Source organism: Balaenoptera acutorostrata, chromosome 2 (assembly GCF_949987535.1).
Source record: "Balaenoptera acutorostrata chromosome 2, mBalAcu1.1, whole genome shotgun sequence".
Classification (NCBI taxonomy): Eukaryota; Metazoa; Chordata; class Mammalia; order Artiodactyla; family Balaenopteridae; genus Balaenoptera; species Balaenoptera acutorostrata.
The window spans coordinates 86,743,768-86,771,157 of record NC_080065.1 but is presented as its reverse complement, the minus strand read 5'-3'; the positions used below and the strand labels follow the sequence as shown (position 1 = coordinate 86,771,157).

Sequence of the window (27,390 nt, the reverse complement as noted above, 5' to 3'; positions counted from 1 at the left end):
AATTAAGTTTCTTAGTATAGGCAAAATAACATTTCCATTCACCAATGGGCATATAGCTCTGCTGAAGAAAGCCCAGCCTCAGGTCAATGGTGGTGTCTCTGGTACCTTCCTCCGCAGTTCTTCTCAGTGATTTTTTTCCCCTGGTCTACCAGCCCCAGTACCATTTTAGCAGCACAAAAACTTGTTGAAGAGCTGGGTTGTTTTTGATAACACAACGTCTAATCCAGGGGAGGAAAGATAGTTTCATTTCTCCTGGAAAGTCATCCTCCCCATACATATGTCCTGAATAACTTGTATTTCTGCCTAAGAAAAGAAAACCAATAAGAAATTGCATTTTTACATAAAAACACACGTTTCATATCCTGGTAATATTCTCTTACATTCTTTCTTTTCAGAAAGATTTTTGTGCCTGGGAAAGTACATTGTTTTTTCATCTTGCTGGTTTTCATCCATTTGCTCCTCTAAGTGAAGTGTTTTACACATAGAAATTATTGTCCTGGAAACTCTATCCCTAGTTAAGAACAGAAAGGATTATTATTTTCCTCCCTAAATAGGGGAATGGGAAAGTGATTTACTTTCCCAGGTACAAAAACAACCCTACTCTAATGGAAAGGAAGTTTCTTTTTCATGTCTTCTGATTTCTCCTGGTCGTTTAACAATTTTCAGGTTGTTTCTAGCGAGATCATCCAGTTCAAAAAACACCACGATAAAATAAGTCTGGGTAAACTGGGAGACAGTTCTACTGTCCCATCATTGAACATTTCTCTTTCCTTGCTTCCTAACGAGAAAGTATTAAATAAGTAGTAGCATCCTCTGATGCTAGTGGATCAAAATATCTAATGGATCCTTTCCATTAGAGTTCCTCTGGCGGCCCCTGTGTGAGCAGTTAGCAGAATCTAGTCGTGCTAGCTTTCGCTCCACCCCCTCCCCCTCCCCACGTGGAAGCAAAGAAGGAAACAGCCCTGTAAGCTCTCCCAGGGCAACTGTCAGCCTCCCCGCGGGACGTTTGCCTCCTGCCCAAGGAGAAACGTTCCCTCTGGAGGTTTGGGTGGCCACCAGTTCCCCGACGTCCGTGCCCGGCAGGCTTTTCCGCTGAAGCAAGGAGAACAGGCCGCACCGCGCCTGTGGGAACCGCAGCCCACGGCCCGCCCCGCCTGCGCCGCCCAGCGTCAGCCACGACCCCTGCCTCAGCGGGCCGCGGCGGAGCCATGCAAGAAGCCCTAGTGGAAGTGGAGCCCCGGGCTGCGCTGGCCCAGCCTGCCGAGAACACCGTGCCCTCGGAGGCCGAGGCCGGGAAAGCCAGGGGAAAATACCCGCGCTTCAGGATCTTTACAGCTAGCCTGATCAAGTTCGGAAGTTTCAAAAAAAGGGAAAGAGACCAGGCTGGGTCCACGGCCCCCAGTATCAAGAAGGTACGGGAAGAACAGAAAGAGAGTTTGGAGGGGCCCTGCGGCTTGGGCTGTATGGCTTTTCCCCGCTGCCAGCGTTTTAACAACATCCGTTGCTTCCTGATTTTCTTCTGCATCCTGGTCACCTCTCAATGTAAGCCTGAGGTGGGGCTGGGTGGAGGAGAGGTGGTTCTGGTGCGGGCCAATGCGGGGCGCCAGAGGGTTGCCTAGGTTGGGGAGGCGGAAGAGGGACGAGGTGCGTGGGGAGAGCCACGTGTGGTGTGGCGGCCCCGCTTCGTGTGGCGGTACTCTCCAGCGTTCTCAAGGTACGTCTGCAATCAAAGCAGGTTAAACGGGCCACCGCCTGGTTTACTTCACCTCATCAGGCACCTGATGGACATAATCCCCCCTCCGTGTGCGAAGGGGGCCTGGCCTCCAGATAGCCTGATGGAGGGAGGGTGGCGTTGAGTCATTGAACCGTTGTTTGGTCACCAGCCCTGAGAAGCTCCGTCATTCAGGGCTGAATCACTTGGGAGATTAAAATAAAGTCGAAAACAGTATCTGTGATCACCAGGTTGTTTCTGCTTCTACCCACAATTTTGAGACACACTGGCCAAGCCACTTGTCTCCTGGATCTTGTTTCCTTATGTGTGGATTGAAGAGGTGGAGTGGTACCTCAAACTATATCAGAGAAACCAAACTCAGAGGTGTTTATCTTTGCCCACACAGTTTGAAGAAGAGTGTGAATTTGAATGCCTTTAGAGGAAGCGTATATTTTCTACTTGGCCACAGCCCTCACCACTCCCATTACACCTAGATTCTTTACCATCCTGTTTACACTGATGATATTGGAGTTTGCCAAACATGATCTCTTTTTGCTCTAAAATGCTGTGACTAAGTAACTTCAATAAAAAGGCTATATGTGATAAGTACCATATGAGAGGAACAAATAAATAGTCATCAGTTTGTCTTGAGAAATCATCAAAGAAGTTTCTTTGAGAAAGAAGCATTTGAATTATGCCTTGACAAATAGGTACAGTGATAGCTGGGGATGTAGAATATTTATTGAATAAGGAAATGAATGAAAGAGTGTTCTGGTAAATAAACACTCAGATGCAGGAAAGCCTTGTTTCAGAATGGTGAGTGACAAGTTTGGCTGGATGATGGTTTCACCTAACCACCAAAACTGGTAATTATATTTATTTTATTCATCGTGTCTCCCCAGGACCTAATATAGTGACTGAGGCAGAAAAGACAATAAATATGTATTGAATACATAAGTAAATTAAAAAAGAAGAAAAAGACAAATTGTGGCCACATTATGGAGGTCTTTAAATACCAGACTGAGAATTCTGAAAGGATACTAAAAGTTGTTTACTTCCCATCAATGTACTGGGTTAATAAGTCAGGTGCTTTACAAGCATCATCTCAATATAATCCCCCTATTCGGTGGGTAATGTGGAGCCAGTGAATGTTTTTAACGAGTGGTTGCAGTGAATGGTTTTTAGCTCTACTGCTTATTAACTGACTTCATACAGATCATTAGCACAGTTTGGGTATAAATACTGAGTCTTTCATTCATAAATGAATTTATGAATTTATTTAAATGAATTCATAAATGAATTCATTTTCCATTTATCAATTCATTTATTTATTGTTGCATTTTAAACAATTTCAAACATACAGAAAGGGTGCAAAGGCAATACAAAGAATTCCTGCCTCCCCTTCACCCAGGTTCTCCAGTTGTTTACATTTTACCACATTTGTTCCTTCACCTTTTCTTTCCTATACTTATAGACTTTTTCAGACATGGTACCCCATCACTGCTAAATACTCCATTGTGCATCTTCCCAAAGTGAGGACATGCTCCTGCATAACCACCTTACAACCCTCCCAGTCAGGAATATTAGTGTGACACCAGCATCATGTTATGAATTCGTACCCCCACTCACATATTGCCAGCTGTCTCAATATTGTCTCCTTTTCCTTTTTGGTCCAAAATTCTATCCAGGAACACATGTTGCATTTAGTTGTCATACTTTAGACTTCCTCTTTAATCTGCAACAGTTCCTCATTCTTTCCCTGTTTCTTATGTCCATGCCAGTCTTAAAGTATATGGGTCTTTCATTCTCTATGTTGAACTTTGACATGGGTTTTTTTGATCATTCCTTATGACCAGACTCAGGCCATACCTGCCTGCCTGCCACCCTCTCCCTCTCTCTCCCCAAACCTGTGGTTTGCCTTTTCATTTTCTAACTGGTGCCTTTTTGATGAAAAAAGTGTTCACTTTTGTTGAAGTCCAGTTTCTTAATTTTTTACGGTTCATTCTTTTTGGTTTCTATCTAAGAATGTATTGCCTAACTCAACGTCATGAAGATTTTCTGCTTTGTTGTCTTCTAGAATTTTTATGGTTTAGCTCTTATGTTTAGATCTCTGATCCATTTTGAATGAATTTTTTGTGTGTGTATGGAAAGGGTCAAAAATCATTTTTCTCCATATGGATACTTTATTCCAGCATGATTTATTAAACAGACTGTCTTTTGACCCATTGCATTACCTTGACACTGTTGTTGAAATTCTAATCTCTAGAGTCTTTTTCTAGCCTCTCTATTCTGTTTTATTGAACTAATATGTCTAACTTATGCAAATGCTGTATTGCATTGTTTACTCTGGTTTTATTATATGTTTTGAAATCAGGTATTTTTCTGACTTTGTTCTTTTTAAAAGTTGTTTTGACTATCCTAGGTACTTTTCCTCTCCACATTAATTGTAGAATCAATTTGTTTAATTTTGTAAAAAAACTTACTGGGATTTTAGTTGGGTATTCTTTGATTCTATAGGTTTGGAGAAAATTCACATCTTTTTTTTTTCTTTTTTTTGATTTATTATAAGAAAGAATAAAGAAATTACTATTGGGGCTTCCCTGGTGGCACAGTGGTTGAGAATCTGCCTGCCAATGCAGGACACACGGGTTCGAGCCCTGGTCTGGGAAGATCCCACATGCCGCGGAGCAACTGGGCCCGTGAGCCACAATTACTGAGCCTGCGCATCTGGAGCCTGTGCTCCGCAACAAGAGAGGCCGCGATAGTGAGTGGCCCGCGCACGGCGATGAAGAGTAGCCCCCGCTCGCCGCCACTAGAGAAAGCCCTCGCACAGAAACGAAGACCCAACACAGCCAAAAATAAAATAAAATAAATAAATAAATTTAAAAAAAAAAAGAGAAATTACTATTGCTCAAAACAGTCATTCTACTGGAAACCTCAAATAGCACATTAGAATTATATTTATATATATATATATATATATATATATATATATATATATATATATATATATATAATTTTCTTTTTTTGAAAGATAGTTGCTAGGAGAGTAGATTTTCCAGACCCCAATGAAAGATTCATTTTGCAATCAGCTTAAGCCTATATATATATTTTTTAACATCTTTATTGGAGTATAATTGCTTTACAATGTTGTGTTAGTTTCTGCTGTATAACAAAGTGAATCAGCTATATGTATACATATATCCCCATATCTCCTCCCTCTTGCATCTCCCTCCCACCCTCCCTATCCCACCACTCTAGGTGGTCACAAAGCACCAAGCTGATCTCCCTGTGCTGTGCAGCTGCTTCCCACTAACTATCTATTTTACATGCCACTCTCTCACTTCGTCCCAGCTTCCCCTTCCCCCTCCCTATGTCCTCAAGTCCATCCTCTACAGAAAATTGACATCTTAACAATACTGAGTGTTCTGATGCCTGACCATGGTGTATCTATTTATTTAGGTCTTCTCTCCTGCAAGTTTGCTGTATTAATTTATTAGTTTTAGGAGCCTTTTGGCAGATTCCTTAGGATTTTTAACTACATGATCATGTCAGCTGTGAATCAAGACAGTTTTACTTCTTTCTTCCCAGTCTGTATGCTTTTTATTTCTTTTTCTTGCTTTCTTGCACTGACTAGGACCTCCAGTACAATGTTGAATAGAAGTTCTGAAAAGAGATATTCATTTATTTTTCCTGATTTTAGGTAGAAATCATTTAGCCTTTCACAATTAAGTATGTTAACTGCAGGGTTTTTGTGGATACTCTTTACCAGTTTGTAGATGTTCCCTTTTATTCTTAGTTGGTTGGGAATTTTTATCATCAGTGGTGTTGAATTTTATCAAGTGTTTTTTTTCCTGTATCTATTGAGACCATGATATGGTTTTTCTTATTTATTCTATTAACATTATATATTGTGTTTTTTGATTTTTGGATGTTTCCAACCTTGCATTCCTGGGATAAACCCTTATTGCTGGCCTATTATCTTTTTTTATAGATTGCTGGATTCAATTTGCCAAAATTTTGCTAAGAATTTTTTTTAATGAGAGTATTGGTCTGTAGTTTTCTTGGAATGTTTTTGTCTGTCTTTAGTATCAGTTTATACTGGCCTCATTACATTAATTTGGATGCATTCCTTTCTCTTCTTTTTTCTGAAAGAGTTTATGTATGATTGGGTGCCTACACAAACTCTTTCAGAATTAGTTTGTCGATTTATTGCCTCTCTATATCAATATTAGTATCAGCTTTTTGCCTCTCAGCTCCAAACTCATCCTTTTTGCCTGCTCTGTGAAAATGGACCTGGGCCCTTTAAATATTTTTCTTTACCAGCTGTCACAATGTTAAATTTGAACAGTAGAAGGTCCTGGAGAGCCATTACACAGGAAATTTTACTTCTTGGTTCCAGTGTGTTTGCTTGGCAAGCTCCCGCAGTGTATACAGGTTTCTCTGTCATCAGGCTGTTGCAGTGCTTGCATCTTCCCCAGTATCCCTCTGCTGTAGTGCATGGTGGCCAGAAGCACTCAGTGGCTGGCAGCTTCCTTTGGCATCCCCCATGAAGAGCTTTCCCCGGCACATAGAAGGAGAACTACCACAGAGTTTTAGAGTATAGATTTCCTGCCAGTTTTGTTAGCATGGCACCACAGTGACTTCCTGGTCATTCAATAAGCCATGGCTATGCTCTCTTCAGCAAGCTCTGAGTTTTAGCCCTTGAGTGCTCCCTTTCAGCCCTGGGGGAGTGGTTGTTCCTTATATGGGCTATTTCTATATTCTTTAGCATTCTATTTACATCTAACTAGCTAATGCCTTGTTACATGAATCTCCTGTTATAGATAATAATTCTTTATATTAAACTTTTCTTGTTCAAATTACTGTGTGGTTTCTCTCTTCTGATTGGATTCAGACGGTTATGGAATTGGTATCAGGAGTAGTCCCAGAAGATATACTCATAAAGTTGTAATTTTAGGATTGGTTTTGTTATGCCTTTAATCTTGAGTGAAGTGCTGAGCTCTTTGCCAGTGGAAGATGGGTAGTAGTTCTTGGCATGTAGTGGTATCATAATTAACCAAGCTATCACCTATGCTTGATTGGGATGAAATGCCAAATGAAGCATGTACCTTGAAAGCCGAGTGGATGCTGTAGTTTACCTTATGGTAGTAATGATGACTATAAGGACTCTGGTGTTGGATGGAATCTTTTGAATGCCCTGAAGCACTTATGAAGAGAAAATGACAAACTTAGGTTTGTTAACTCTCAGCTCAATTTATAGTCTGAGAATTCAAGGGCTCCCATCAAAGCCCTGAAATAAACTCTCATTTCTTTTAACCACAGAACAGATATTTCTGGAAATCGAACACAAAATTTAAATGTATGGATTGATGAATTATAATGACAGTTGAATTCAAAATCTTCTCAAATTTGCCCTGTGTCTTCCCCTCTCTTATGTATTCAAGAAGAGTGTTAATTTTTCAGTCTGTTCAGTTTGTTACTTATTAGGACATAGTGGTAACTTCTAAGCTCTTTACATGTGGAACTGGAACTGTGTGTAAGTATTTGTGTGGACACATATTTTCATTTCTCTAGATTTATACCTAGGAGTGAAATTGCTCAGTCATACGGTACCTCTACAGTTAAATTTTTAAGTGTGCTCTAGGTTTTCCATATATGTACTTCATCGATTTGAAGAAGTTGCCTTTTATTCCTAGTTCATTGAGCGTTTTTATTATGAAAGGGGGTTAGATTTTGTCAGATGCTTTTCCTGCATTTTGATGTTCATGTGGCTTTTATTTTTTATTATATTAATTTAGTGAATTACAATGATTCATTTTCATATATTGAATTGAAATTAAGGAGGCCTATGGCTTTGGGCACTTAAATTTGGTGAAACATTCAAAATAATCATAGAGACAACCTATTTAAAGAGCTTTGTCTTGTAAAGTATTTGTCAAAGAAAGATTCTCTGAATTGAGTATTTTGTCTGAAATATTTCAGTACAAAAATATAACTGAAGACATTATTTAGTAGTGTTTTCTTTGAGCTTATGGGATACTTGCACACTTATAAAGAGTGTTTTTTCAATGAAAATATTATGATCTGCAGTAAAGAGTCATTTGGAGGCTTTAACAACTTCAAATTTATTAACTATTATATTGGAGATCTCTAAGACCTCACTCAGGCTAAATGATTCGCTAGAAGGACTCAGAGAAAGATGTTATACTCATGGTTATGATTTATTATAGTGAAAGGATACAGATTGAAATTAACAAAGGGAAAAGGCACATGAGACAAAGTCCAGAAAAAACCAGGCCAAGCTTCCATGTGTCCTTTTCCAGTGGAATTAATACTAGGGATATGCTTAATACTCTCAGCAACAACGTGTGATAACACATGTGCAAAGAGTTGCCAACCAAGGAAGCGCATGTGAGCCTTGGTGTCCAGGGTTTTTGTTTTTGTTTTTGTTTTTGAGGGGGTGTCAGTCCTCTAGGCATGTAGCATCTGTGTGACTGACCTCAGCTACTCAGATTCTATTACCCCATCCCTCACACCCAACAAAGAAGGCATTCACCATAAATCATGTTGTTAACATAAACTGTCTGACCAAAATGGGACTGTGTGGCTCAAGGCCTCCGGCATATAAAAGCACTCTTATATGGCAGAATATTCCAAGGGCTCAGAGTCATCTCCCAGGAGCCAACCAAAGACCAGTCTTGAAGACAGGCCTTTTTTTGAGCAACCCAGGCCTGAGTTAACTCTTTACTGCAAAACTATAAAAAGCAACTCTGAATTACAATTAATTTTATAAGAACAATTAGAGATAAGATCATATTAAAATATATTCTTCAGAAAAAATATGAATTAACATTTTATTAGAGGTAAGTATGGATAAAAAATTGGTTAAAGTATCTGAGTGTATAACGAGAATAATATATCCCTTTATTTTGTAAATATCATGATACATAATATAAAGATATTTTAAAAGTTTTTGACTAAATTTTTAGCTTCACTAATGTAATAAAACTAGTTGGTTTATAAATTACAAAAATTATATGATTTTTTATGTAGTACTCCATACCAGGCATTGAACCAGGAAAAATACAAACAAAACAACCCTTAAAGATGGGAATCTGGAATTGGTTATCTGACCTGATTGGGCTTGAAAGCAATGAAAAAAGCAATATTTGTGCCTGTGGAAAATGGTACACTGGAAGTCAGTGGCATGTAGTGACTTAAAAGAGTTATTTAAAATGTTGCCTGGGATAAAGTTCTTACTAGAGGCAAGACTTTGGGAGAGAAATAGCTTCTGCAATTGAGTCCTAAGGTGGAACTTTTGACTACAAAGATTTTGGGGTTGATTGCTTCTCACTGCACTGAAAAATTCACAGAAAGAAAATGAGAAGTTTAGAGCATGATTAGAAATGCATGAGCTTTTCTGATGGTTCTGTGAGAATCTTATCACTTTTAGGCACATACTGCATATTTGGAACAGTACCAACCCGTATTCACACTTTCAGAATTACAACATAAGTTGAATTCATAAATTTATGAGATCACTTATGTGAGAGTTGGGGCATTGATTGGAGAAGAGTGGAACCCTGAGAATTGGGACAAAGGCATTTGGGTGGAATTCTGTGAATCCAACAATTGTAAACTCTGAAATCCTGAACCTCCTTTCCCAGTAGGAGCAACTATTCCTGCTGTGTCTCAAAAAGAAGCAGTTCCTTGCTTGGAGACACTGAATTTACTTCACCTGAGTTAAGGGAATGCTGATTGCCCTCATGACCCACCCTACTATCCCTTATTGCTACTAGACTCATAGCTAGAATCAGATTCCAGCCTTCCCAGAATGACTAACATAAAATCTGTCCTGGGAGATAATATCTTATACACCCAAAATTTGCCTGCCACTTCAGTGATGTCTCTAGGGACCAACTGGTATGGAGTATGCAGGGCTACCTCTTCTCAAACGAAGGAAAAGTTTTTCATTTCTACCACCCACTACTAAGAAAAAACATAATCTTTGGTGAACTTGTGGTTTTTGGAAGACGAAAGTCTGCTGTAGTATAATGCTATATGAAGCATTATAGCCCTGAAAAACAGAGGAAAAAGGAAGTCCTTCTAGTGGGCAAAACATTGGAGAGTACATCTGATTGTCTGTATTGCCTAGATACCAGGCTGCCTTTGACTAACGGTTTGACCATTTGGTGACTAGGAAAGGGTTGGGTAAGTGATATGTGTCTCTGAATGGGCAAAGTTATCCTATGTGAATGTTCACCAAAAGAAATCCATTGCAGAGGAAGCTCTCGATAATGAAGTAGATAGACAACTATCCTGTGACTATTAATCAGCCTCTTTCCTCTGCCATTGTATGTCTTGTTCAATGGGCTCATATTTATAGTGACAATCGCATCAAAGATAAGAGTTTATATGAGAGCTGAATGCAAGGCTTTATCTTCACCAGAGCTGATCTGGCTATTGCATTTCGGAGTGCCTGAATTGCCACCAGGAAAATTCAACACAATCCAGGAAATAACTCCATTCCCTAGTGAAACCAACCAGCTATCTGGAGACAGGTTGATTATGTTATCTGCTTCTATTATAGAGTGGGCAATAATTTCTCATCACTGAAATAGATATTTATTTTAGATCTGGGTTCTGCTTTTATCACCACAGTTCTGCCAGAACAGCTATAATTGGACTTAATGAATGCCTCATACACCATCATAATCATCTTATGTAGTGTCACATTGCTTTTAATGAAGGAACTCGTTTTACAGCAAAAGAAGTACATCAGGAAGTTCATGTTCATGGAATTCACTGGTCTTACTACAGAGTTCAATAACCAGAAACTCTTGGCGTTATAGATAATTTTAATGTCCTATTGAAGACTCAGATGAGGCTTCAGCTAGGAAACAACAGTCAAAAGTTTGGGTACTGTCCTGTAGAGTGAGGCATATGCTTTATGATAGTAACCTATATATGTTATCTGAGATCAAGAGGAAGAAGAGAGGGTGAATTTTGGAAGGAGGAAGTTATAAATATCAACTGTGGTCTCATAACCATTTAGAGACATAAAAACTGTAGCAACTATGCATTTTTCTCTTGTTTTAAGTGTACGCACACACAAACATATATACATTTGTGTGTGTATGTATTTCAATTTTTAATTTTTTTCTCTTCCTCTTTCCCTTACTATTTTATAGAAGAGTATTGTGGAAGATAACTTTACAAATTTGTCTCTACAGAATATTCCTGAATTAGAAGAGGAATTAATACCCCAACCCCAGAGACGGACACAGTTACTGACAGGACATTCCTTGCCTTGGCCAGTATCCTCCTTGGCCACATTTAAAATGAGAGTTGACAAAGTGAGAGAGTGGCATGGACATATATACACTACCAAACATAAAATAGATAGCTAGTGGGAAGCAGCTGCATAGCACAGGGAGATCAGCTCAGTGCTTTGTGACCACCTAGAGAGGTGGGATAGGGAGGGTGGGAGGGAGGGAGACACAAGAGGGAAGAGATATGGGAACATATGTATATGTATAACCGATTCACTTTGTTATAAAGCAGAAACTAACACACCATTGTAAAGCAATTATGCTCCAATAAAGATGTTAAAAAAAAAAATGAGAGTTGAAGAAAATGCTTTTAGGTGCAGCAAAGTTTCTATATCTTGTTTCTTGCTGGTTTTGGTCTGTTAAACTGCTGTGGTTCTGGGTCTGATTATGGTTTCTTCTGCAATACAGTTCCCTCACAGATTTAGTTAGGCCTACATCTTTGCTTAATTATTTATTTACTTATACCATTTATACCTTACAATTTAATTTTTATGTTAAAGAAAACCCATTCAGGTTTGTGATTCAACTAGAATAAGGGTTAAAATTACATTGAAATGGATATGGTGACTGATTGGACTGTGTGTCTCCCTTTTTGGGGAAAAAGTGAGAACATCTTTGTTTGTAAGAATGATAATTGCAACATGTTTGGCAGAAGCATGATTATGTTGCTATTAATTTGGTATGGAAGTTTAAATATGGGAAGAAGGGTGAAAATGTGTCCTAAGTAAGTCCAGAGGGTGAACTCTTCAAGTTATTTGTTAGCCATGCACTCCATTGTTGCCCTTCTGGACTCACTCCTATTTCCAAGGGGACTGGCAGCCTGTAAACTACATTTACCAGACTTCCTTGCCAGCTGGCTTCCACTTAGGTGTTGCCAGTAAGAGGCTGTGGCAGTACATTTGAAAAAGGGGCAAGGGGAAGCCTCTCTCTTTTTTCTCTTTCTATTCTGGTGATGATTTTGGCAGCAGCAGCAATACTGGGTAAGTGAAGGCTCCTGGATTTATAGACAGGAATAAATAAAGCTCCATCAGCAACAACAGTGGATGATGCAGCAGTACAGTGTTCATGGGCACTGGCTCAAGCAACTGCAAGAGCAGCAGAAACAGCAGGTGACTATGAGATAGCTAAATTTCATAGCATTAATAGGTGTGTGGGTCCTGGCTTCCTACAAAGAGGTAGTGATTGCAGTTCCAACAGCAGTAGCAGCAGCAGTAGCTGTCACTACTCCAGCAACTTTTGTGGTATTTATATCATGAGTTTTGATTAGTAGCTATTTTTTCTTTTCACTCCAACAAATGTATTACTTTTGTAACCAACACTGATACCAATTTCTTTCTGTTTCAAATATTCAGTATGTTTATTTTTCCCAGTTGGATGCTGAGTTATAGAAATGCACATATATGATACCATTTACTTACTATTCAAGAACATGACAAATTATACTCTATATTGTTAAAGGATGTATATATACATTGTCAAAAATAGTGTTAAAACAGCTCAGAAATGGTAAACTCCAAATATTGGATATGGGTTATAGAGTGAGAGAGAAGAATGTGTTTAGGGAGTGCATGTTGGGTTTCAACTATTTTGATAATGTTTTATTTCCTATTCTGGATGGGAGATAAGCAAATATTCATTAGATTGTTATTTATTCATTTTTTAATAATTGAAACATCATAATTAAAATAAAGATCAGTACTGAGATGATTAAAAGGAGCATATTCTTCAGTATATTACTCATATAGTTTAAAAATAGTTACAAAAATTCAATTAGCAAATATTTCATAGAGGTTAAGACCTATTAGTGTTTTAGAAAAAGAATTATTATGTATTTATAGATCTTAAACATTCAGAGTAATGTAAAATAAACTTAAGTCATTGCAAATTGTTTTGTTTTTCAATGATTATAATGATCTATTTTGTCTTTATAAAGATAATTTAATGCATATTATTGCTTTCTTTTTTTCTTTTTACATTTTAGGTATTGTGTTTGGTCTTGTAGATCTGAGCACTGACAATTTTCAGAAGGAGAATCATCTGAAAACCACTGAGAATTTAGTGTTGTCATTGACCTATGATATTTCATCTTGCCTGGTAGTAGTGTTTATAGCATATTATGGAGGGAAAGGAAACATACCAGGATGGATTACAGTTTCCTCCTTTTTAGTAGGATCTGGATCACTTTTATTTGCTTTTCCATACTTTAGTGGTGGAAATTATAAAATGACGGTAGAAACTGAAGGTAAGGTTTTAAAAGATACTATCATACATCAAATCATTATTCATTTAAACCATTGGCTCTAGGAACTTAAAATAGACTGTGATATTTATCTGTACATTCATTCATCTATATCTATTTAAATGATCAAGTTTATTAAGCTAACTAATGGTAGCTCCCTGGTAACATGTATGTCATTCTCCCATCTTCTCATGATCATATACCCTTTCATCTAAGAGATGGGCCTAGTAAGATGAAAGAATATTTTGGATGATATTTGGAATAATATTTGGGATAATTATTTTGTGAAATTGGTTTTCTTTTATCAATTTTCATATATATTATAAATCTTTTGATTTATGTCTTCCACAGTATACTTAAATTGATCCCTTTATTTTGACCTCAACACACATATACACAAGTACAAAGGCAAAGATAACCAAACTTACGCAGACAGACAGAAAAAGTCAGAACTTTTCTAGCTACTTCTGCCATTGCAAAATGGGTGCTGCCCTTTGACACAGGACTCCGAATCTGGAAAGATTAGAGGCTTCTTTGCTTTCTTCATTGTTTTTTTTTTTGATTTATTCCACAATTTTTTGCTACTCCTAGTAGATAAAAAGGCTATTTGAAGTTCATAGCACTATTTCTGACACTTTTGTGTCAGGGACTTTCTTGTTATGTATAGGCTTATAAAAGTGTTGGAATGCATTTACCAGTTTTGGAAACTTTAAACTGGGCTTTAGCAAGAAATGATGGAAAAGGCATGAGGATGTCTCTATATGTATGTATGTGTGTATATACATGTTCATGATGTTTAAAAGTATGTTTGTGATGTGTGTTTATGCTGTGTGTTTACAATATAAATAAAAATAGTTCATATTAAATATAATTTATATAATATATTAAGATATTTAGCAATATATACTATGTAATTCATATTATAAATAATATACTGATATGTATATGATATATATCATAATTTATGAAATATAATATTCACATATTTATAATCTGTTTATTATATTTGTAGACTATATGTAGAATAAATATTTATTAATTTGTAGAATATATTTGTAATATATTTATTATATTTGTATAATGGACAGCTAATTGAATTAGAAGATGGCTTATGGGAAGAAGGGAATGGATAACACTTTACTCCTATTCTTCCCTTAACCCTGTTCTGGTCAGAAAGGGTGAAAAGTTAGGAAGCACTGCTTGAGACATTAAAAATGCTGCTTGATGAGTACTCAGGAGTAATGAGAATAGAAATAGTACAGTCTTTCTTCCTTTGTGTTTTCTTTATAGTGTCTAGATTCTGCATATTTTATTTTCTGCTTGTGATTAGGAACACGTAATTTATCTAACAACAACCATTCAGTGTATTTACTGGGTAACGCTCTGCTTGTTGTTAGAGAAGCAGAAATAAAGTAAATAAATGGTCTTTGCAGGTAGAAGTGCTTATTTCATACACCCATCTATGCAGATATTTCACTCATTTTGTTGAAAAGTTTAGTTCTTACATAACTAATTTTCTACTCTATGTATGCACTTCAGTTTATGTATGTATATATTTTTAATTTCTGTATTTTCTTCTTTCATCCTTTTTTGGGGGGGGGGATCCTTCTCTTATTCTTTTCTGAATATCTCTCCTATTCTATTCTCTATTTTCCCTAGTTACCTGCCATACTCATCTTCCTGTATGACTGGCCTGAACCTTGGAGCAGTCCATTTATCACCACCTTACACTCCCTTTCTCTGCCCCCTCTACCCCATCTCAGTTTTCTGTACTAATGACAAATTGGTCTTCAGTCCCTATGCATCAACTAACATGTAGAAATCATAGTAAACCAAATCCTTGAGAAGTTAAAACTAATTTTCTCCTCTAGTTCATGCAAACAGTTGTATCACACTCTGATCTTTAGTTTCTAGATCTCTTCATATAATTGAACACCCAACATATCCATGGTTGCAGTGCACTGTCACATTACTAAGAACTTCCTAAATATCTGTTATCTCACTGTCTGATTATATCCACTAATTCTTCTAACTCACTCATATAACATCAGTTATATGTTCAGTTATATAAAGAAACATCAGTTCTTTCCTTTCATTGGAACCTTTAGTGTATTGACGTCTACTTTCTCCCTTTATCAGATTCTCCTTGTTGTTACTTTCTTTCATCTGTAGCTTCTTTTATGTTCCTTAATATGACATGTTAGAATATTTCAGATATACTCTAATCATTATACTAAGCTCTCTGTCCCATTGTCCTTTCTTGTTCCTGGTCTGGAAAACTTTTGATCCAACCATATACCTTTCTTTTATATCTATACCTGGGCTGCTGATGAGTGTTTTAGAGAAAAATCACACAAGAGGGCAGCTTAGTCCCACAGTGAATTTGTTACTTTCAACCTCAGTTATACTTTCAAGTGGATCCATTCCCCTGATCTTTTTTTCAGTTCCCTTCTATAATTCACAACAAAGATTTTTGATTTTCCTCGTGTCTTAGTTAGTTTGGGCTGCTATAACAAAAATATCATAGACTGGGTGGTTTAAAAAACAGAAATTTATTTCTCACCACTCTGAAGGCTGAGAGTCCAAGATCCAAGTGCCCTTCTTCACTTTAAAAAATCCCTTGTTTGGACTATAATTTCAAGAAGGGCACTAAAAGCTTAGTTTTATCCTACTGGTAGAAGACATTTGTTTTCAGATGTTGGGCAGCAGGAATCTCAGGACCATGATCCTTAGGAGAAGGGAAACAAGTTGAATGTTTTTTTTCTAGAAGGAGACAAGAGTAGTAGATTAGGGATGTACTTGATTATCAGGAGGGTGAAGGACCTACCTGAGTTTAATAATCATTCATTCAAAGTGAGATTTGCATCGTTGTGTGTTTCCCTCCAGCCTCATTCAACTTTGAAAGCGTAGGTGTAGAGTAGGGAGAAGAGTTTAATTTGACCAGGGCTGTAGTTTTACTAAGGGATTGCATGATATGAAAGAGAACAAAGGATTTAAAAGTGTTAAGATGATAATGAGAGAAGTAAGGAGATGAAGGGGACATTGAGATAGTGAAAAGGAGCAGGATCAATGGATTGATTATAGGTCCTGGTGAGTTTTAAGGATTGTAGCAGCTGGGTTACTGGAAGGAGTGATCTGGAAAAATAGAGAGAGTTTGAGTGTAGGATGCTTACAATTAGGGAAGGTTTGTAGTTTTTGTTTCCGAAAGTTTAAAATGAGTAGCTAGGGTAAGTGGAATACAAGTACATGAACGGAGAGGAGTTCAAGGAACTAAGAAGCTAGGGTGTTGGAAATATCAGATTGATACTGATATCACCACAAGTTAATATGTCTATGTAAAATTGAATCATCAGTATTTTGGATCACAATTCTAGAGACCTCCTCCCATTTGACGTGGGATCAAGTTTCATTCTCTGTGGATACTGAACCACCTGAAAATTTCCATTTGTGTACTATTTTGCAATCTATACTCTTACCAGTTTTCCACTAATATTTTAAGAGCATTTGTTAAATTCCAATCAAAATAGACACAGTCAGAATGATCTAATTAGCATTACCTGGATCTACCAATCTAATGACAAATGTAATTCCAACAAACATTTATTTACTATTGATTTACAACCATGTGAATTTGAAAAAGCATAAGGAATACACTGCCACCTAAAGGGAATTTAAGATCTAGTACATTACCATATAATGAGTAACTCTAACAGAGAGAAATTTTTATTGTATAATGCCTTGTCTTTATGCACCTGTATTCTAGAAGTTAGTGGGTCTAAAATGGGAAACTATTTAGTGACACAAAGTTAATGTGAAGATTGCTGAAGAAGTGGATCTAGAACTAAACTCAGAAGGTAATCTTTAGTAATTCAGATAATTTAGGACATTAGAAATACTTTTACCCTGGGGTCAAAACTCAGGGGTACCAGATGCTAAATTTAAGAGGAATATCTGTGTATGTGTGTGTATATACATATATACATATATGTATATATATACTTATGCACACATAAGTAATATATATGTATAATCATGCATACACATTTATATTTGGATATAATGTGCGCATATTTTCCAAGTATTTCCCAAGTATTCCCACAAATTTTCTTTTATCGTTGCTTTTTTTCTGAGAACATGATTGATTATAGAACTACTACATTCAATATAAATGAGTGTTAACTAAAATAAAAGCATAATGGTGGAAATAGCTTATAAAAGGTAAAACATTTCATAGAAGATACTGCATATTTGTTGTATGTTTAAGTTTTGACTCGTTTAACAAAAATATAATTATCTTTTCAAAAGATATTTGCCAAGAAATGAAGATGGTCAAGGCTTGCAAGAAAGCTTCATTATCATTCCGATCAAAATATATGACTTTCTTCATCCTTGGGCAGAGTGTGCAGGGAATAGCAGCTATACCTCTTTATGTCCTTGGAATAACCTTTATTTATAACAGCGTTGCCACACACTCAGCTGGTATTTATCTAGGCAAGTTATTTCCCCTTCTAATATGATTTTTATATATTTTCATCCTATCAACCTATTTAGGCTGCGGTTCATTTCGCTAGGAAAAAAAATCTCAAATTACCAGATTAAATTGCTCGAGTAGTTGTATGTTTTAAGTTTAAGGATATAGTGGGGTATCACTTCTCGGCCTTTTGGCTAAGATCAAGGATATAGTGGGATGTTGCTGCCATAATGTCCATAAGGGAATAGAAACATTGTTTATGCTTCCTTAGAGCAAGATTCAGTGTGGTGCTGAAATAATCATTACTGTACTAAGCTCTTTACGTACATTAACACAATCGTTTGGGGGAGCTTTGATATTTTGAAGTTAATGAAAACATAATCTCATTCATCCTATCAAGGAGAGGAGTGATATGCTATTTAATTAACTACAGTGTAGTATCCTCTCTTTATAATATTTCATGCTAGTGTATCACACAATAAGTAGCCCTGGGGTACAGTAATCTGTACCTCTTTATATTGAAATAGCTTCTGGTCCTGGTATGTCATCTTCTTATACAGGGTTATCTAACTATCATTTTTGGAAAAATATTTAAAGTTGTTTTTACATATTTATTGTGAAGGTGACTTAACAGAAAATAACATTTTTCACTAAAATAATAATTTTTCCACCAGAGGTAAGGAAAGTCATGTCAATAAACTAAAATAGATAATATTTATATTTATGTTTGTTTTTAGAAAATAATTGCAGCCATTCATTACCGTTGGCTGATGGTGGCAACAAATCTGTTTGTTTTACTTATGGTTCTACTGAATAGCAGTTAAAACACATGTATACACTACAGCGAGTAGCTTACTTTATTGCTACCTCCTGCCACCCTGGCAGCTAAAGTGAAGGATTCAAAGGTGATGTTTATGTTAGAGTATCATCTTGCTTTAGTACCACAAATTAAACTGAAATAAGATCCGTTGAATTTGTATTAAATATACATATATTTATTTATATTACATTAATATATAGATTAAATAAGGTACAGTGAATTACAAAATTATCTGAGTTTTTCTAATATGTGCATTGAATAATATGTATGATGATAAATTTTATGTGTCAGCTTGGCTAGGTTATGGCAACCAATTGTTTGGTCAAACACCAGTCTAGATGTTTCTGTGATAATTTTTAGATGTGACTAATATTTACAATCAGTAGACTTTGAATCAAGCAGATTACCCTTCATAATATGGGTGAGCCTCATCCAATCAGTTAAAGCCTTTCAGAACAGACTGAGGTTTCCCAAAGAAGAAGCAATGCTGTCTCCAGACTACAGTGTAGAAACTCTGCCTGAGTTTTCCCATGCTGCTGGCCTGCCCTGTAGATTTAAGACTTAATTATGGACTCAAGACTATAACATTAACTCTTACCTGGATTTCCAGCCTGCCAGCCTGCCCTACAAATTTGGATTTGCCAGCTCTACAATTTCATGAACCACTTCCTTAAAATCTCTGCCTCCCTCTCTAACTCTCTGTCTCTGTCTCTCTGTTTCTCTCTCAATATCCTATTGGTTGTGTTTCTTTGGAGACTAATAGAATATTCCATGAAGCTTTCAGAAATAATCCATTGCAGTGAGATAATTTTTATCTTTTTACAACAAAGTTGGGTTATTTAGTTATTTGATGTTCAGTATCCATTTTATAGGCCTTGTGGAAGCCGCAGGAATACTTGGATATGCTTTGGGGTATGCAATAGGAGCACCCTTAATTAAGGCCTCTGTGAACAGTACTTTTGAGAAAAGGTAGGCTGTTTTTTTTTCTCTTTTTTTTCTGTTTTACATTGTATAAAATATTTATTGGATAGATACTGTAGCTTATAAATATATATTTAATTTGTAATAACTGTATTTTTAAAATATGTAAATGTGACTGATATGCACATATGCATACATATAAATATATCTAAAATACACATTTTATCTTTGCTGTTTGAAATATAATTCAAAAAACAACTTATAATGACAACCATACTACTATTTCCACATATAGTTTTTTTTTTTAATTGTGGTATAAAACACATAATGTAAAATTTACCATCCTAACCATTTTTAAGTGTATAATACAGTAATGTTAACTATATGCATATTGTTGTGTAACGTATCTCTAGAAATTTTTCGTCTTGCAAAACGGAAACTCTATATCCATTATAAAACAACTTGCCATTTCCCCCTTTCCCCCAGCCCTGGCAGTGATTCTTCTACTTTGTGTTTCTAAGAGTTTGACTACTTTAGACACCTCATATAAGTGGAATCATGAAGTAATTGTCTTTTTATGACTGGCTTATTTCACTTAGCATAATGTCTTCAAGGCTCATCCATGTTGTAACATATAACAGTATTTCCTTCTGTTTTAAGGCTAAATAATATTTCATTGTATGTATAAACCACATTTTCTTTATCTATTCATCTGTCAGTTGACCTTTAGGTTACTTCAACCTCTTCTTGGCTATTGTGAATAATGCTACAATTAACATAGGTGTACAAATATCTCTTTGAGACTCTATTTTCAATATTTTTGGAATATATACCCAGAATTGTTAGAGTGTATGGTATTTCTGTTTTTAATTTTTTTTGAGGAACTTTCATATTGGTTTTTTTTAAACAGCCATCCTAATAGGTATGTATGAGGTGATATCTCATTGTGGTTTTGATTTTCATTTCCCTGATGATTAGTGATGTTGAGCATCCTATCACATACTTGTGGGCCATTCATACGTCTTCTTTGAAGAAATATCTATTCAAGTCCATTGCATATTTTTAAAATCAGATTTTTGTTTTTGTTGAGTTGAGGCAGTTCTTTCTATATTCTGGATATTAGCCCTACTCCAGATACATGGTTTGCCAATATTTTCTCCCATTCTATAGTTTTTCTGTTCACTCTGTTGATTGTTTCCTTTGCTGTACAGTTTTTAAGTTTGATGTAGTCCCATTTCTCTAATTTTTTTTGTTGCCTGTGCTTTTGGTGTCATATCAAAAAATAATTGCCAAATCCAATGTCATGAAGCTTTCTTTGTATGTTGTCTTCTGGGAGCTTTATTGTTGCAGGTTTTATGTTTAGATCTTTAATCCATTTTGAGTTATTTTTGTATATGTTATAAGGAAAGGGTCCAACTTCATTCTTTTGCACATGAATATCCAGTTTTTCCAGCACCATTTATTGAAAAGATTATCCTTTCCCTGTTGTGTATTCGTTTCATCCTTGTAAAAGATTATTTGTCCATATTTATGAGAATATATTTCTGGGATCTCTATTCTCTTCCATTGTTCCATATGTCTGTTTTTATATCAGTACCATACTGTTCTGATTACTATAGCTTTGTAATATATTTTGAAATCAGGAGGTGTGAAGCCTCTGTCTTTATTTTTCTTTCTTGGGATTGTTTTGACTATTTGGGATCTTTTGAGATTCCATATGAAATTTTAGGATTATTTTTCTATTTCTGCAAAACATTCTGTTGAGGTTTTGATAGGGATTGCATTGAATCTGTAGACCACTTTGGGTATTAAGGGCATTTTAACAATATTGAGTCTTCAAATCCATGAGCATGTATGTCTTTCCATTTATTTGTATCTTCTTTAACTCCTTCAGCAATGTTTTGGAGTTTTCAGTGTACAAGTCTTTGCCTTGCATGCTGCTCATTGTTAGTGTATAGAAACACACTTGATTTTTGTGTTGACGCTGTATCCTGCAGCTTTGCTGAATTCATTTATTAGTTCTAACAGTTTTTTTCTTTGGAGTCTTTAGCATTTTCTAAATAGAAGATCATGTCATCTGCAAACAGAGATAATTTTACCTCTTCCTTTCCAATATGGATGCCTTTTATTTCTTTCTCTTGCCTGATTGTTCTGGCTAGAATATCCAGTACTATGTTGAATAGAAGTGGTAAAAATAGGTAGGTGTCTTTGCCTTGTTCCAGATATTAGAGGGAGAGCTTTCAGTTTTTCACCATTGAGTTCAGTGTTAGCAGTGGGCTTTTCATATATGGCTGTTATTATGTTGGGGTAATTTCCTTCTATTATCAGTTTCTTGAGTGTTTTTACAATGAAAGGGTGCTAAATTTTGTTGAATGCTTTTTCTGCATCTAGATGATCATGTGCTTTTGTCCTTCATTCTGTTAATGGGGTAAATCACATTAACTGATTTTCATATGTTGAACCATTCTTGTATTCCAGAATAAATCTCACTTGGTTATGATGTATGATTCTCTTAATATGTCGTTGAATTTGGTTTGCTAGTATTTTGTTGATGAATTTTCATCATTATTCATCAGGGATATTATGTGAGATCTTCCTGGACCAGGGCTCGAACCCATGTCCCCTGCATTGGCGGGTGGATTCTTAACCACTGCGCTACCAGGGAAGTCCCTAAATAAGTATTTTTAAAGTTATATTTAATTATGTATTGGAAGTGGTACTATAAGTGACTTATTGCCTTTTTTGGTTCTCTCATTAAGATAACGGAGTTAATGAAGGAGATAAAAATCTACCACTACAAGAAAACAGAAAGGTCCACCCTCCATTTCTGAAACTCTGGTTTTATATAAATGTAGAACTAATTAAAACTGAGGTACAGAAGCCAACTAGCTCCTCTTATTTATTGCCAACTTGCCAACTATTTCCATAGTTATTTATTGCTACAGTTAGTATGTGGAAGCTCTCCTCCTAGCTCCCCTGCCAGCTCATCTAGGTTCTTACCTAGCCATAGTGAAGTTTTGGTAGCTGGAAGGGGCAGGGTGGGTGGGCAGATAAAGTATCAGAGAATATGTGTTGGATGTATTTTTTTTGATTCTCTAAATTCACTTCCACCTTTCTAAAACCTTCTCTAGTCTCTTTTCTTCCCCAGGAGGCTATATTGAGAGCCTCAACATAATCCCTTGAACTCTGGATTTCAGTTGGATTTGGCCAATGAGAGGCACTGGCAAATGAGAGGGCAGGAGCAAATTAAGGCTAGGGTATTATCCTTCCAGTTTCTGCAGGGATTGTACCCAGATTGGCTGTATCCCTATTCTAAAGACGACGCCTCCTTTGAGGCTTCCTTTTCCATTTATTAAGCACTGTTCCACTTGACATTAAGGCTTGTCATAACAGTTTGCTACTGTACTGCTGACCCCATAATTTTGTGCTGTACCCTGTTCATTTCTCTAAACTCTGCCGACATCACTGGAAATAGTCTTCTTGTCCCTCTCTCTTCAAATTATCTCAGATGAGTATACCATCTGTTTCCTATCAGTATCCTGACTGATACTAAAAATAGTATCAGAAGTAGCTTTAGGATTCCAGAACTAGGTTGCATATTTGTATGCACAGATAACCTCCTTGCTGGGAGTAAATTAAAGATAGTTACTAAAATGATCATAGGTTGTAGGATGGGATTAAGTCCAGGGATGGCAAGACTTGGAAATTAAATAGTTGTAGCATTTAATCACTGGAGGGACAGAAGTTATTTTAAGAGTTCTGGGTCATATGGCTTCTTTTAACAATACTAGAAAATATTCCCAGGGAAAAGGAAACATTTAATTGTGTGAATATTAAGTTCTCTCATTGAGATGAGAAAGGGGATAGCCACTATATTACAACTCCACTCAACAGTGGCCTTGAAATCAGGAGATCATTCTAGTGAGTAGAACTTCAGGCTGGTTGTCCACTTAGCATAGAAGGAGGGATGGCCTGAGGTATAAATTTATACTAATTTATGGTTGGGTAGCCAAGGACTTAGAACAAGATAAAAAAAAAATAGGTAACCAGGAGAATATGTGGATGAAACTCTTAGAACTGGCAAATGAAAAGGGTATGTCCTTTGGAAGAGGCTCTTTAATCAGCTGGACAAGATGACCCATCCTGTTAATGTTAGCCAGCCTCTCTCTTTTTTTTTTAACCACCCTAATTCTTCCTCAATAAGCTCATGTGAAAAGTGGCCATGGTGACAGTAATGGTGGCTTTGCATGAGTGCAGTAACATGGACTTCTTCACACTAAGGACAGTCTCTCAACAAGAATATTTACTAGGGTATGAGTGTTACTACTGCTGAGTATCCAGTTCATCAGTAGTAGAGGTCAACCCTGAATTCCCGATACGACACGTTCATTGGGAGACAAGCTGTCATCAGGTTGATTACTTTGTTATTAGGTTGGCCCTCTTTTAGCATAGAGATTTGTCTTTATAGGGAAAGATACTTATCCTAGGCAGGAATTTTTCTTCTGTACTATCTTAGTCCATTTGGGCAGCTGTAACAGAAATATTATACACTGGGCTTACAAAAACAGAAATTTACTTCTTGCAGTTCTATATGCTAGGAAGTCCAAGATCAAGGTGCTGGCAAATTCAGTGTCTGGTGAGATCTTGCTTCCTGGTGTCCTTGCTTCTCCCTGTGTCCTTACATGGATGAAGGGGCAAGAAGTCTATCTGGGGTCATTAATCACATTCATGCAGACTCTACCCTCATGACCTAATCACCTCCCAAAGGCCCCACTTCCTAATACCATTACATTGATACAAAATAATGTCACAGCTTTGAAAATCCCCCACAAAATTATGGCCTGAGCATTACTGAAGACAAAGAATGTTGAAACTGCAAAACAACTGTGAGTAAAAAGGGAAAAATCAACAAATCCCAGCAGAGGATCCTTCACATTTCCATCTCACCCTGCCCACTGCAAGGCTTTGTAGTTTGCAAAGGCCAACCAAGAAAAACCACAGGGAAGACAGAAGACAAAGTTCTATCAAAGCATGATTAGGTATGATCACTAGAAGGGTAATACACACTCAATCTGAGAGTTCAGAGAAGGGACTATAAGAAAAAAATTGCCAAGTATATGTGATTTAAAGGGTCACACACCCAGATAAAGTGTTAGTTGTGCAACTTAAAGGGCCAGGCTTGTCCTAAAGAATTGGGCACATGATTTAAAGGGGCAGGAATGATTTCAAAAAAGAGATGAGATTTAGTGATAGTCTTCTAAATGCATAGCTTCTGTTGGAGAAACAAGTTAAAAAGGAATAAAGAATTACTCTTCGCCACCTGACTGGACAGGGGAAAAGTGGGGAAAGGAAAAAATTTAGTATCCTGCAGGACAAAAGAGAAGCACATAATTGGAGAACTCACAACCACTCAATTTCAGCAAAACAACAAATTAACAGAAAATGCTCTTTCTTTCTCTGCTTAATCATAGCTTTGTTTGTAATAAAGTATACAAAGTTGAAAATTTTCATTTTCTCTATTAAAGTGTTGAAGACAGTGATGATAATGAACGCTGGCAGCAGAGTTGGTGGATTCATTTTGTTATTATTGCAGTGATTGCATGGTCTACATTAATACCATTTTCATGCTTTCCACACGGTATTCGAGGTGACTATAAAAATATAATTCATTAAATTAAAGGACAGTATATTCTTCATCCCTACCAATTCTCAGAATATGGCTGAACTGCATTTCTTTCTGTGTACATTTCATTCTGTCATGGACATACAGTGACATGTGCTAGTATTATTTGAACAAATAAAGCCGCATGTAGCCAAGTATTATTTTATTTATGTACCAGACTTTCATTAGCACATATTTTTGCTTCTTGTCATTCCTCTTTAAAAATGCTTTATATCTAAAATTCAGAAGTTTTCTTAAAGAAAGAAGCATATTTAAACCTATTTACCTATCATGATTTAAGGCATGTGTTACCCCACAGAATTGTTGTAAGATAGAGTAATAACTATTAAAATTCTTTTGGAAACACTAAAATATACATGTAATGTTAGAGAAATCAAATACTCTCCTAATGGTAGTACATTTCATTGGCACAAAATATTTTTAGTAATATCAAAGTTTGTGCTTTTATATTTTAGGGCTATGCTGTCAAATACTGTAGTCACCATATGTGGCTATTTAAGTTTTAAATTAAATTAAAAATCCATTTACTCAGTCATAAGAGCTACATTTCAAGTATTTAACAGCCACAGTACAGCTAATGGCTACAGTATTGGAGAGTACAGATGTGGGAAATTTTCCTTATCACAGAATGTTCTTTAGGACAGCACTATTTTAGAAGAATGTGCCTTTTAGTTAGATTGACTTTAGCATGTTCAAAAACAGCTCACTTGCCATTTCAAGACGAACTGGGTGTATTGGGATGTGTATGTATGTTTATAATATGTGTTTTAGTTATTTGAACATGTCATAAGATTCTTTTACTTGTTAACGTACAGGCACAGCGAGGATAAAAGCCGGAGAACATAAACAGCCTCATTTGTTGGACAGAGATCAAACAAAAGATCAGGAATTTGCAGCTAGTATCAAGGATTTATTTGCTACTTTTGGGGTAAAGTAAAATATTTTACATAAACAAGCAAATTAAATTAACATGTACAATTCTTTTGTAGTGGATTTAAGAAAATAACTATAAAGTGTTCAGCTTAAATCTGAGTGGAACTTTTGAAGTCTTAATTAACCTACTCATTTTATAGGTAATGGAAAATAGGACCCATTTCACCTAAGTGGCATCACCAAGAACTTGATTAGTGTCAAAGACTGGTACCAAGTATTTTTCTTTCTTCTATTGCTTTTAATTTGACTTTTATATTATATTGAGTTTATTTTCTCCCTGCATAAATAAATAACCCATTTAATAAGATGACAGAGGGGGCTTCCCTGGTGGCACTAGTGGTTAAGAATCCGCCTGCCAATGCAGAGGACACGGGTTCGACCCCTGGTCCGGGAAGATCCCACATGCCGCGGGGCAACTAAGCCCATGCACCACAACCACTGAGCCTGTGCTTTAGAGCCTGCGAGCCACAACTACTGAAGCCCTTGGGCTTAGAGCCTGGGCTCTGCAACAAGAGAAGCCACCGCAATGAGAAACCCACTCACCACAAAGAAGACACAATGCAGCCAAAAGTAAATAAATTAAATAAATAAATTAAAAAAAAAGATGACAGAGGTATTAACATTATCTTTTTACTATATTTAAATAACTTAGAAAAGAACTTTAGAAGTTAACAAATCTTTTCACAAACAACTTTTTTTTTTTCATTTAGAAATGTTTATCTTTATTTTAGAATGACCTATAGGACCTTACCCAGATAAAGGTCCTGTCAGCCCTTCTCACAGGTTATGACTGAGTTTTGCTTCTATGGCCCACCAGTCAAAGCAGCAAAACTAATGAACATCTTATTTTGTGGAAAATAATCTCATCTCAGTATCAAATGGAGAAGAACTCTTCGTTTTCTGGGTGAGAAACACAGCCTACAGTACAGACATAGTGGGGTTAAAAAAACCCAACTTCTAAATAGTGATTCTATATTCAATTTAACCAATTTAACCACTTCTCCTATTCATAACTTCATCCTTTATGTTGTCTGAAGAACTGTGTTTCTCACATGTAGGTTTTATCAAGTCATTTTCCACAGTACTTGGCAGGTGAATTTCACACTCTTTCAGTGGAACTTTGAAGACCCTTCACAATACCATCAACTGAATTTTCCTACCTCATCTCAGAATTTTATCCCTATCTCCCCCACTTGCTCTTTCCTGGACATATTGGGTACTTTTATAATTATCTACCTTTGTAGATGCAAGTCTCTCTACTTCAAATGTTCTTCTCT

At 36.4% G+C, this 27,390-nt stretch overlaps 1 protein-coding gene across 1 annotated transcript in view; it reads left to right on the top strand.

Annotated features, from left to right (window-relative positions):
- The first annotated feature begins 1,208 nt into the window (after positions 1-1,208).
- SLCO6A1 (solute carrier organic anion transporter family member 6A1) overlaps positions 1,209-27,390 on the top strand; it is a 97,338-nt gene continuing 71,156 nt past the window's right edge. Inside the window, exons 1-6 of the mRNA XM_007191910.2 lie at positions 1,209-1,542; positions 13,028-13,288; positions 17,591-17,776; positions 19,449-19,545; positions 25,023-25,144; positions 25,996-26,108. Coding sequence (XP_007191972.2) covers positions 1,209-1,542; positions 13,028-13,288; positions 17,591-17,776; positions 19,449-19,545; positions 25,023-25,144; positions 25,996-26,108 — 1,113 coding nt within the window. The remainder of the gene's footprint in view (positions 1,543-13,027; positions 13,289-17,590; positions 17,777-19,448; positions 19,546-25,022; positions 25,145-25,995; positions 26,109-27,390) is intronic.